The 13412-nt window shown below is 48.1% G+C and overlaps 1 protein-coding gene and 1 long non-coding RNA gene across 2 annotated transcripts; both read right to left on the bottom strand.

Moving 5' to 3' along the window:
* On the bottom strand, positions 1 to 5071 carry NOL7 (nucleolar protein 7). Its single transcript, XM_038768115.1, is given in 8 exon segments — positions 1 to 259; positions 409 to 486; positions 570 to 691; positions 1473 to 1539; positions 2022 to 2059; positions 2377 to 2434; positions 3664 to 3722; positions 4868 to 5071. Coding segments are annotated over 8 exon segments (693 nt in total). The 5' UTR covers positions 5056 to 5071; the 3' UTR covers positions 1 to 176.
* Positions 5072 to 6689: 1618 nt separating this feature from the next.
* LOC119946683 lies at positions 6690 to 13146 on the bottom strand. The gene is made up of 2 exons (XR_005456451.1): positions 12881 to 13146; positions 6690 to 8776 (listed from the first exon to the last, which is right to left on the bottom strand). It is a non-coding gene; the product is annotated as an uncharacterized LOC119946683 (long non-coding RNA).
* Between the last annotated feature and the right edge of the window lie 266 nt (positions 13147 to 13412).

Genomic DNA, 13412 nt, shown 5'->3' with positions numbered 1-13412 from the left:
CTCTTTAAAAGCATTATTTTACTGGTTTACATCTGAATCATTTTCATACCACTTATGACACTAAAGGTTTTTTACATCTTAAAAAAAACAAAACTTCCCGAGCCCCATTTATTGCGGAACATGCAAAGTGCCTGACATTGAAATAAAGCATTGATTCCATTCCAATTATCAGTTATTCATTTTCTCTTTATGGAAACACTGTTCCTTCTGTGAATCAAACATTTTTTCAATTCCTTAGCTCTCCTTTCTTCCTCTGACCCTAGAACAGAAAGTAATTGAATAGTTGTAAAGAGCGAGCCTTAATTTTAGCGTATTACAAGAACTTTGTGGGAGCTTAGGGTCAGATGTTTCATTCTCTCCCTCCCTCCCCCACCACAGGTCAGGGAGAAGCTGAGGAGGCCAACTTACCCCAGGTCTTGTTCACAAACTGGATAGCCACTTTCTTAACCGGCAGTTTCTTGTTGGCCAGGGAGAAGAATTGATTCACTGAAAGAGAAATGATTTTGTTATTCCCTCGGGTGGCTTGGGTGGGTGGGAAAAGGAGGGCGGAAGGAGTTCGGCGCCGTTACCTGTGGTTCTGTTGCTCCCGCGTCCGTACAGCTGTTTCTGAATGAAGTCTTTAGCCGCTCGCATCTGTTTGTTGGCCAGGGTATGGTCCTGCAGCCTGACGGCTATGTATTTTTTCTTTGTGCTGGTGACCAAAGCAATAGGTTAGAGTTACAGACTGGAGACATACTGGGGAGTGGAGGAGGGAGAAAGAATTTCAGTGCATGAGAGAAGTCTAATAGTCAATTTAAATTAAAGGTGCATTAACCATCTAGAGATCATCGCCAGCATTCCTGGCCACAGGGTCTCTGTTGGCTTTGATATAATTTTGGAAAGTTTTACAATAAGCATAATTTCTTCCCCTTGGATACTGCCCAGTGTGTATCTAATTTCGATTCTAACCTCCAACTGAGCTGCCTTTGGGTCCTGTTTGCCTCTAAGCCAGCTAAAATCCAAAGGAGATGGCTTTGACTAAGACGTGAACACCAAGTTTACTTGAGGGGCAAAAAACACCCAAGTCGCATTCAGCTGGCATCGACTCTCGAAAAGTGGTTACAGCGGACTCTTCTACAGTTCGAGTGCCTCTCGCTTCTCTCTGCCATCTGCTTTCTGTGGGACGGTTTGGCTGCTGAGACTTGTGCCACTTTTTGCAAGCCTCTCCCCCAGCCTCTAAGCAGTGTGGGAACAGAATAGGAAGTGAGGGGGCTGGCAGAAACATTTTAGAGTAGTATAACAGTAACAGAATTTACTAAGTATTTCCTGGGTGCAGGGCACTGTACTAAGCACTAGGAGGAAATACACAGTGGGACTCGGGCCGATTCCCAATCTTGGGCTGGGCCCAGGAACCAGCAACTGTGCTCACCCAGCAACGCCTCCCCCGCCCCCCCCCCACCAACTGTCACAGTTCCACTGAATCAATGAAGTACTTAACACCTTACCTCTGCCCCTTTTTCTTCCCCTTTACTGCAGCAGCCTTACTTTTCGTTTTCAAATCTATTTAAAAACAATGACAAAAATTGGTTACTTTTTCTACGTCTAGTCACTGTCCAATTAATCTCACCCTCTGGGGGAAATCCGGAAACTAGCCAGGGGGTGGGGAATGGCCTGACCAGACAGATGGAGGAAGCCAAGGGGCCTAAAGCAGCAGGAGGAGGAGGAGGAGGGAAAAGCAAAGTATGTGTTTAGGGGGCCTGGGGATAGCTGGAGCACGGAGCCGGGAAAAAAACTCATGTTCTAGATGGAATACCTGCAGTGTACGGAGCACTGGACTAAGCACTTGGGAGAATTCCATACAAGAGTTGGCAGACACAACGCCTGCCCACAAGGAGCTAAAAGTCTAGTGGGGAAGGCACACATTAAAATAAATTCCAGAGCGGGGAAACGGCAGAGGAGGAACAGTGGGGGCCTGAAGTTTCCATTATTACTGCTACTACTGTTTCTATTCCACAGAAACTATATTTCCAGTAAGGATGAGCTCTCATTCTCTTCATTTGTCTCCGGTGATTCTTTTACTCTGAAAAAAGAAGACACAAAACCAACGGTTAGAATTTCGGATATGTTACCCTGCTAGTTATCCTTTGATATTTTTTACAAATGACTTCAATCTGCCAAAGAGCCCGTTTATTGGTAGAACGTGCCACGACTCCAGCTGACAAAATTACAGTCTACTCCCGATTCTTCAAATTTCACAGGTTTAAACCACTGATTATGGTATGGGCTAGCGCCAAGTAAACTCTTAACAAATGCCATTATTGTTATTATTGTAATTGCAAAAGACGGGGGATGTTACAGAAACATTCCAGAAATTTGAAGTTATAAAAAATCCATTACTCAGGCTGTGGTGCTGCTAACTCCACTAGAACGGAAGCTGGAAGTAGTTTTTTTTTTTAAGGAACAAAAAAACCAGAACATAGCATGAATAACTTGAAAGTGATTCACCTGGGTAAATCTAGGAAGTTGCTAGCTTGTGGAGCCCTCAAGTCCTATGAGGGGGCAGAGGCGAACCCTGGGACCGGCTAGCAAGCAGTCAATTGGCCAGGGCTTCAGGGCCCAAGGCCAATCTCCCAAAACTTCTCCTTCAGGAGTTCTCCAGGTTTGAGTCACTGCGGTGCTCTTCACCCAGACAGTTCCCCGTACGTGTGCTGTTCTGCTGGACTGTCTGCTTGGGAGTCAGAGGACCTGGGTTCTAATCCCAGCTCTACCCCTATGGTGCTTAGTACAGTGCTTGACCCAAAGCATGTGCTTAAATACCATTATTATAATCAATTCACTGCCCAAAATTGCTATCATTGGAAATGACTTCAGTAGGGACATTTGAGAACAATCCTCCCATTTTACCGCTGAGCCTAAAGACAGACATGCACCATCCCATCCAGCTCCATGTGAGTCAAGGATTCTTTAATGTCTTCCCCTCACTCAGGGCCACTAATTATAGAAGCAATGCTTCGCTGGAACTGTTTACCTCCAAATAGAGGGGACTCCTCCACAAACACACATATGCGCTCCCCCCACCCACCAGGTTCCACTCCACTGTATGATCTGTCATATTGTATTCTCCCAAGCACTTAGTCCCATGCTCTTCACACAGTAAGCACTCAATAAATATGACTGACTACGATATTGAGGATGTAGGATGTATATGCCTCATCTGCCTCTCAGGCCTCAAAGACATCATCGCCAAGTTAGTAGCCAGAACAAAAACTGCACATCAAAAACTGCACACCCCCAATTTGGGGAGAGGGCAAGCAGGCAAAGAGCTTTGGGAGAATTCAACCACGGGGCTACAGGAAGTAACATGACCAACTGTGAATTGTCCGTCTCCCCAGCTGGACGGTAAGTTCCTTGATGGCAAGGTTTGCACCTAGGTTGGGAACCGTTGGCTCTCAATAAACAGTGACTGATCGAGATGGCTCTCAGGCCCAAAAGACCCAACCACCACCACGGCCGCCAGCCCAAATCGTGTGTACATGTGTAGCCCGCAAACACACATGAGTATCAAACAGCAGCACTGCTGCCTCTGTCTGTCCCCTTGACGTCCCTCTGGGTTCGAGCCCCCTCCCCATCCTGAGGTTTAAGCTCAAGAGGGGGGTGAGGATGTGCATCCTGAGCGTTTCACCTTTTGTTCCGCGAACAGCTCCTCACGCCGCTTCCTCTTCTCTTTCAGAAGGGCTTTCTCCCTGGAAGGCAGAGGCCCGTCACAGGGGGACACGGCAATGGGGACAAGAAACGGGGGCAGCAATCAGAGAAGAGAGGAAGAAGGGGGAGGGGCAGGGTAAAGTACTGAGACTGTGAGCCCCACGTGGGACAGGGACAGTTTCTGACCCCATCTGCAGGACCTCGTATATAATAATAATAATTCTGGCATTTATTAAGCGCTTACTATGTGCAAGGCACTGTTCTAAGCGCTTGGGAGGTTACAAGGTGATCAGGTTGTCCCATGGGGGCTCACAGACTTCATCCCCATTTTGCAGATGAGGTCACTGAGACGCAGAGAAGTTAAGTGATTTGCCCAAAGTCACACAGCTGACAATTGGCAGAGCCGGGATTTGAACCCATGATCTCTGACTCCAAAGTCCGGGCTCTTTCCACTGAGCCACGCTGCTTCTCTTCTAGTAAATGCTTAGCAGATACCACAATTACCATTATTATTAAGCGGAGGAAGGGGGAGGGAAGGAGAAGGAAGGGAGGGAAGGAGGGAGAGGAGTGGGTGGGGAGGGAAGCAGCGTGGTTCAGTGGAAAGAGCCCGGGCTTGGGAGTCAGAGATCATGGGTTCTAATCCCAGCTCCGCCACTTGTCAGCTGTGTGACTCTGGGCAAGTCACTTCGCTTCTCTGGGCATCAGTTCCCTCCTCTGTAAAATGGGGATGAAGACTGTATAAATATATATATATATACATATATATATATATATACATATATATATATATGTTTGTACAGATTTATTACTCTATTTTACTTGTTCATATTTACTATTCTGTTCTATTTTGTTAATATGTTTTGTTTTGTTGTCTGTCTCCCCCTTCTAGACTGTGTCCGCTGTTGGGTAGGGACCATCTCTATACGTTGCCAATTTGTACTTCCCAAGCACTTACTACAGTGCTCTGCACACAGTAAGCTCTCAATAAATACGATTGAATGAATGACTTGTACTTCCCAAGCGCCTAGTCCAGTGCTCTGCACACAGTAAGCGCTCAATAAATACGATTGATTGTGAGCCCCCCGTGGGCCAACCTGATCACCGTGTCAGCTGCCCAGCGCTTAGAACAGTGCTCCGCACAGAGTAAGCGCTTCATAAATGCCATCACTATTACTGCTAGGATTACCTGCGCTCGCTCTCCCAGAGGCGTTTCTGCTTTTCCTTCTCCCGGACCTCGGTGGTGGCGAAGGTCACCAGGTCCGGGGCGGCGGCGTCTTCCTCTTCCTCTTATTAATCCTCCTGCTGCTGCTGCTGCTCCGCCACGGCCATCTCGGGCTCGGCGGTCCGGCCGGGCCTTGGCCTCAGGTTGACCATGCCGCCCGCCTCGTGACCTCTGACCCCCGGCCCCGCCACGGCGCTACGTCCTCGGCCCCGCGACGGTACACGCATGCGCGGAACCGCGGCCGGGCCGGGTGGGGGCGGTGCGCGCGTTCGGCGCCTGCACCACGTCCTCTCCCGGCCTCCCCGACCCCGAGGACCGGGCCTGCTCTGAGGAGTAGGCCACCCTGGCCGATTGATTCACGGATGATTCATTATTTGTAGGCTCTTACTATGTTTTAGGCACCATTCGTGAATGGTGCTTAAAACATAGTAAGAACCTAACAAATACCATCATCATGTAAAGGGACACTTTGTATCAATGGGGAGGCCACAGTGTGTCGAAAGGAAAGCAGTTGGGTAGGGACTGTCTCGATATGTTGCCGACTGGTACATCCCAAGCGCTTTGTACAGTGATGTGCGCACAGTAAGCGCTCAATAAATAATAATAATAATGGTATTAATTAAGCGCTTACTATGTGCAAAGCACTGTTCAAAGCACAGGGCAGGTTACAAGGTGATGAGGTTGTCCCACGGGGGGTTCACAGTCTTATTTGTTCGTGAACTCACGAATGATTCATTCTTTCATTCATTTTTATTGAGTGCTTACTGTGTGCACAACACTGTACTACTACTAATAATAACATTAAGCGCTTACTATGTGCCAAGCACTGTTCTAATTGCTGGGGAGGTTCATTCATTCATTCATTCATTCATTCATTCAATCGTATTTATTGAGGGCTTACTGTGTGCAGAGCACTGTACTAAGCGCTTGGGAAGTACAAGTTGGCAACATATAGAGACAGTCCCTACCCAATAGCGGGCTCACAGTCTAGAAGTTAGACTGTGATTAGCTAGATTAAGAGGTTATTAATGATAATAATAATAATGATAGCATTTATTAAGTACCTACTATGTGCCAAGCACTGTTCTAAGCACAGGGGGGAATACAGGGTAATCAAGGTTGTCCCACATGGGGCTCACAGTCTTCACCCCCATTTTCCAGATGAGGGAACTGAGGCTCAGAGAAGTTGTGACTTGCCCAAAGTCACACAGCTGGCAATTGGCAGAGCTGGGATTTGAACCCATGACCTCAGAGTCCAAAGCCGGGGCTCTTTCCACTGAGCCACGCTGCTTCTCATTCATTCTCATTCTCGTTCATTCATTCGTATTTATTGAGCGCTTACTGTGTGCACAGCACTGTACGAAGCGCTTTGGTAGTACCAGTCAGCAACATATCGAGACAGTCGCTACCCAACTGCTTTCCTTACTGCACACTGTGGCCTCCCCATTGATACAAAGTGTCCCTTTAAATGATGATGGTATTTGTTAGGCTCTTACTATGTTTTAAGCACCATTCTAAGTGCTGGGATGGATACAGGGTGATCTGGTTGTCCCACGTAGGGCTCACAGTCCTCATCCCCATTTTACAGATGAGGGAACTGAGGCCCAGAGAAGTGAAGTGACTTGCCCAAAGACACACAGCGTGGCTCAGTGGAAGGAGCCCGGGCTTGGGAATCAGACGTCATGTGTTCTAATCCCTGCACCGCCACTTGTCAGCTGTGTGACTTTGGGCAAGTCACTTATGTGTGCGATAGCGGCTCCCTCCACCCACCAAATCAGAGTCCGAGTCAGGATCAGAAAGAGTCTTTATTCTTTCTCATGAGAAAGGGCACCACCCCCATCGCTCAAACAACATCAGCCGGGAGTGCGCTTGTTGATTGTGTGAAGCCTATCTTTATAGCCCTAACGCATCCTCTTCCTCCCACCGACTATCCCCTTTCTCCATTGGCTGGATACTTAGGGCGTACAATTTAATCGCGGCAGCTAGCACCCAACACGCGCTCGCGTACAAGGCTGACAGTGGCCTTGCGATTTAAGCTGCATCCTGTTTTTCGGTTAGCTGCATCCTGTTTTTCGGTAAGCAGGTTCTGCAATGTGGCTGTTTTATTTCCCTTTTCTCCTTCCGGTTTGTTGTATCTGGTGCAACCCAGCCTGGCCCGGGGAGATAGCTTCTTACTTCCCTCCTGGGGTCTCATGAGGGAACTTCACTGGGTTCCATCCCTCACAATCCCCCCTTTTTCTTTTATCCTCCCTGAAGTTTCCTCACACCATTGCAGATACACCTCCTCGATCATTTCTTCCCGAGGATGCTCATCGGAATCAGATGGGTCCATAGTATTTAAGGGATCCATCCTTGTGCTCTCATGATCATAATTTTAATTTTCCATTCCCCGATACTTGCAACATCTTCTGGATTGAACTCTGTACTGTCCTAGTGATTAATTTCATCATACAGGGCAGACAGTTAGGAAGGAGTATTATTCCACTTATAGCAAGAAGCAAGAACCATAAAACTTGTCTCCACCAGCCGCCTCCAAACCAAGACATCCATGAGGTACAAAAAGGAGTCTTCCAGGTTTGCACAGGAACATGGGCTAGTTTCCTTATCTCCTGAGCTATTTCCATGACTACCCTCCCATTATCATCAATTTTTAGACAACAGTTTGACAGGCTTAATTTTCCACACACAGCCCCTTCAGCCGCTAATAAATAGTCTAAAGCCAGCTGATGCTGTAAGACAGCCTCCCTGATTTGAGTGGCCTGTTCTGCTAACAGACCAAGGGCTCTCGCCGTTTGGTTAGTTTTAATTTTTAAAACCGCCTGGAGTCTAATTAGCCGGTTGAGCATGTAAATCGGAGTTTGGTACCCCCAACTCCCATCCTGAGCCCACGTGGCCAGACCGTAGGTCCTTATTATTCTTTCCGGAGGCCACTGGTCTCCCCACCCGTTTGTGTTCCCAGTACTTGTTAACGAAGTATCGAGAGACCTCTTTTCTCTCATCTTTTAAATTATCGTCTTAAGTGATTTCCCTCCTGCCCCGGCTGGAGAAAGAATTTTGGTCTAATTAAGCCAATATAACAGCTGACTGACCAATCTGCAGGCAGGTGTGTATATGCGGTCAGGCCGCAGATCCAATAATGACCCTTTAGCGCTGGCTGTTCTCTCTCCTCCTCAAATAGTCGGGTCCTGTTGTAATTTGGCCTGGGGTAGTAGTTCTGCATGGTTTCGTCCCCTAGGGATCCTCCCAGGACACCACTGGTGGAATCATACTGGCATCTCCACAACTGTCGGGACTCTTTCCACTCACACTTGCCCACATGGTCCCACCAGGACTCGTCACATCTGCTCCAGAAGGAGGAGAAGTGTCCTGCCTAATGGAGTTACAATTCCTAAGGTACAGGCACATTAAAAATAGACCCCCAACCACAAAAGGCAAACCAAAACAAGCTCCGAGAACCCACTGTCCCTACTGGAGGTAACCTTCAGGGGTCATAAAGTCTGCAGTCTCTGGATGCAGATGATCAAGGCAGCCCACGTTTAAGAGGAGAATCGGGGTTACTAGTCCTTTCTTATTCCCGAGGGATATCTGTCTCTCTGGGCCTCTCTGGATGGTGGTCTTCATACGGTCAGGATCTGAGGAGGCAATTGTCCACTCTAACGGTTGTTGGACAAGTCCCTTCACTCTGGTATAATGAGTCCAGCTTCTTTCTTTAGTCTGCACCACTGTGTCTGCGGTGAGCAATATCTGGAACAGGCCTTCCCAGGTCGGTGTCAGCTTTTCCCCCTTCCACGCCCGAATGAGGATCCAATCACCGGGCTGGAATTTATGTACAGGATATCCCATCGGAGGGCTTTGAGCAATAATCCCCTTCCTCTGTAGGGAAAACAAATAGCTCAACAGAGACTGTACATATTCTTTCAGAAATCTATCTTTGGACAGTCTAGCTGGGTAGGGGTGACCATATAACAGTTCATATGGGGATAATCCTATATCCCTGTGGGGTTTGGTCCTAATGTGGAGGAGGACTAATGGTAAACATTTTGTCCGGGGAAGTTGGGTTTCTATGATCAACTGGTGTGCTGTTTCTTGATTTCCTGATTCATCCTTTCCACCCTGCCTGAGGAGGGAGGGTGCCAGGGAGTATACAAATCCCAGAAAATTTCTAAGGCTTTCATCAAAGACTGGAGGGCCCGAGCAGTGAAATGGGTTCCTTGGTCTGAGTCAATTCTCTCTATCAAACCATATCGGGAAATGATTTGTTCCAAGAGGGCTTTACTCACCGCAGTAGCGGTGGCCTGAGCCAGGGGAAAAACCTCCACCCAGGACGTGAGGTGATCCACTACCACCAATAGGTATTTCAGCCTACCCACAGGGGGCACCTCGGTAAAGTCCACTTGGATGCTCTGGAATGGTCGAATTCCTGGAGGCCGACCTCCTGCAGGGCGGTGTCGCTGGGTGTTCTTATTCGTCCTTCGACAAATAATGCAGCCATCGACTGTCTGCTGGGCGAGTGTATAAATACCAGGACAGATGTACTTTACCAGTACTGCATCACACAAGTTCTGGACATCCCAATGGCTACCTTGGTGAAGGTGCTGTAATACCTGTCTTGTTGCGGCTTCATTAAGGACCTCCCTTCCGTCTGGCAGAACCCACCTCCCCTGCTCATCCTTCTGGGCTCCCAAATCTTGGGCCCCCTTTACCTCTTTCTCCGATAGGGATACAGGCTTCAAATTAGAAGGAAATGTAGGAATCAGGACTGATATAGGGTCGGTCATTCTCTGACCGAGTTCTCCAGCCCTTTTTGCCTCCTCATCAGCCAGATGGTTCCCTCTAGCCTCGAAAGAGCATCCCTTTTGGTGGCCATTTACATGTACTACAGCCAGCGCTTCAATACCTGTTGTAATAGTGTGGTATCGGCTTACTCTTTTCCCTGGCTATTTATTATTCCTCTTTCCTCCGAAATTTTTCCGAATACATGTACGACTCCCCAGGCGTACTTGGAGTCTGTATATTCCCTTCTCTGCCTTCCAGGAGTTTCAGGGCCCGACTTAGTGCATATAATTCACAGGTCTGAGCTGACCAAGGATTGGGAAGTTCACCCAGTTCTACCACAGCCGTTTTGTCTCCACTGATAATTGCACAGCTATTCCTCCGTTTCCCTTCCACCACTCGGGAAGAGCCATCTATAAACAAATTGACATTGTCAGGGATGGGAGGAGACTCCTGTAGATCCTTTCGGGTTCTTGTCTGAAAATCAATCAGATCCATGCAACTATGTCCCCCTTACTTAAGCTCCACATCAGGCCCTCCCACCAGGAACGTGGCTGGGTTCTGATTAGTGTCATGGGAGAGTATCAGGTCATCTCTTTCGAGTAGAATGGCCTCGTATTCGAGGATCCTTGAATCTGTCAACCATCTCCCAGCCCTCTGATTTAGAATAGATCTGACTTGATGAGGAACACTGACAACCAGGCTTCCCCCAAATGTCAGTTTCCTGCTCTCTTCTACCATGATGGCTGTGGCGGCCACAGCCTGCACACAGGTGTTCCACCCCCGAGCCACTGGATCTAAGATCTTGGAAAGAAAGCCACCGGCCTCCGCTGTCCCCCCCCATTGTTGGGCTAGCACTCCCAGAGCCACCCCTCCGTCCACACTAACGAATAAATGAAAAGGTTTCTCCAGCGAGGGTAACGCCAGCACCAGGGGTGACCTCAGGGTTTCTTTCAACCCGTTAAAACTGCTCCTACCCTCCTCATCCCAGAGGATGATATCCGGTTCTTCCTCTAACAAGTGTTGGTATAACGGTTTTGTCAGGGTTACATAAGAATCAATCCACAACCTACAGTAGCCCACCAGTCCCAGGAATTTCCACAATTCTCTCAGTCTTGGGGAGCTGAATCTGGAGTATTCCAGAAATTCAGGCTGAATCCAGTTTCTTGCTACCTTTGCTAATGAGGTGGCCTAAATATTTCACCTCTTTTTCCGCAAATTGCATCTTTTTCTGGGAGACCCTCAGTCCCCGGTCCCCCAAGAAATTTAGAAGCTCGACAGAGGTTTAGCTCACATCCTCTCTCTTCGGTCTGGCTATCAATAAGTCATCAACATATTGCAGAAACAGAATCTGAGGGCTGAAGGCCCTGCCTTCCTTCAAGTGAGATGGGGTACTGTTTTACTCTCACTAGAGTCCCAGGTTCCCATAGCTTAATCTTCAAGGGGGGGGATATTCAATTTTCCCCGATCTTGAGGTCCCGCCCAGACCCTTGGATCAATTCAATTCTTATCTTCCTTTCGTAATAATAATACCCTTTGGGGAGCAATCTGGGACCCCATCGGCATGATCCGGATAGACATCTGGTTGATCAAATCCCTTCCCAACAAGTTTACCCCAGCTTCGGGTATGATAAGGAATTTTCCCGAGAAGTTAGACCTAGGTATTCTAGTTCTAAGGTCTCCGTAACAGGGACCGGGAAGTTCTCCCCCTTCACCCCTGAGATCCTACTGGTTTCCCTCCTGATTCTGGCCCCGATTGGCAGTTTGGTTAGAGATGATCGGGTAGCACCCGTGTCTATCAAAAAGGTATAATCTTGTTTTTCTCTGTCCACCCTCAAACTTATCAAGGACTCAGGGTGGACTTGCTCTATGAACCTCTGATCTCCCTAACCTTCCTCCTTCCTCCTTCACCTTCACCTTCACCTTCCACCTTCACGAAGGAATTACTAAAATTATCTCCTGTCCCTTCTCTTTCTTCTTCACACACACTTACTCTAACCTTCATACACATACAATTTCCTTCAGAGGCAATCTCTCTACCCCTCATTCCCCCTTTATGGGACACCTGCTTCGCAGGGTGTAGATGCCTGAACAGACAATTTCTTTCAACTGCAATTACTTCATCTTCCCTTTTCTTTCTTCCCTTTACCTTCATGTACATGGAATTTTTTCCTTTTTCCCGCTGAGGACACTCTCTTTTCACATGTCCCTGCTGGCCGCAGGCATAACAAGTCATAATCGTCGACTTTGCCGCCATCTGCACGATTTGTATCATAATCTTTCTTTGCTTTTCCTGTTGTTTTAAAGTCTGCAACATCACTTTGGCATGCCGGTTTTTCTCTTTCTTCCCCCCTCTATCTTTCTTCTCATCTATTTCCTTCACCACAAATTTAATTTCCTCCACCACAACTTTACCCACCAATGGCCGCCAGACTGCGGCATACGCACATTCCCCATCATTCCGGGATTCCCTCATAATTACATAGATGTTCAATTCTTGGCAAACCCAGTCCTCGGAGGATCCGTACTTTGGCCAGAAGACGTTCCCTCTGAGGTGGGCACCAGCCCAAGTTAGGCAGTAATATTTAATTATTTAATAATAGTTTTTATAATTTATTTCTTCTCTTTTATCTTATACTTTGGAAGTTCATCAGACTGCCTTCCGGAATTTCCGGGAGGGACTTCCCACCACTCGGTTTTGACTGAGATTTTTCCCTTTTCCCACCTTCGTTTCCTCAAGTCAAACAGACACTCCCATCACTTTCTAATATCTAGAGAACGTTAACCGTGCACAGACCACGGTACCAAGCACTTACGAAAACACGTACAACGATAAACAGATAAACAGTGACCTCCCCCATCCACAACAGGTTTATGACTTAGACTGGTGGGGAGGGGAACAAATATCAATAGAATGTATTTTATAATTTTTCCATATTTTGGAGGTTCATCCCAATACTTGATTCTAGGTACCTTTAATGGGGCCTATGCCACTCGACTCTCTCTGAGACTGGGGCTCTTTTCTCTCCTGTGCTCTTGCTGGGAGCCGTCGCTCAAACGGACTCAATCAGAACTGCCTCGGGTGGAGAAGGCTCTTTTCTCTCCTGTGCTCTTGGCCGGAGTCCAACTCCGCAGCCTCAACAGAACCACCTCTCCACCCTGCCCGGTGACCCAGATCCCATCTAGGTCTGTGCACAGACTTACGTGACCAATTGTTCCCACGAGTGACCGTCGTCATGCCCCCATGGCTGTTTCTGATCCCGGCTCTGGTCTCTCCTCGGGTCTTTTCTCGTCAGAGGAGAGCTCTTCGCAGGTCAGACCGAGGGCCACTGAAAATTTCAGTGGGACGTCCTGCAAGTCAGCCAAGGCCAAGGGAGGCTTTCCCCCTTCGGAGAGGGTACCAGACGAGCCCCCAAACTGTGTGGGATAGCGTCTCCCTCTACCCACCAAATCAGAGTCCGAGTCAGGATCGGAAAGAGTCTTTATTCCTTCTCGTGAGAAAGGGCACCACCCCTGTCGCTCAAACGGCGTCAGCCGGGGAGTGCGCTTGTTGATTGTGTGAAGCCTATCTTTATAGCCCTAACGCATCCTCTTCCTCCCACCGACTATCCCCTTTCTCCATTGGCTGGAAACTTAGGGCGTACAATTTAATCACGGTAGCTAGCACCCAACACGTGCTCGTGTACCAGGCTGACAGTGGCCTTGCGATTTAAGCTGCATCCTGTTTTTCGGTTAG

The sequence above is a fragment of the Tachyglossus aculeatus genome, chromosome Y2 (genome assembly GCF_015852505.1).
Source record: "Tachyglossus aculeatus isolate mTacAcu1 chromosome Y2, mTacAcu1.pri, whole genome shotgun sequence".
Lineage (NCBI taxonomy): Eukaryota > Metazoa > Chordata > Mammalia > Monotremata > Tachyglossidae > Tachyglossus > Tachyglossus aculeatus.
This window is presented reverse-complemented; position numbering and strand designations above follow the sequence as displayed.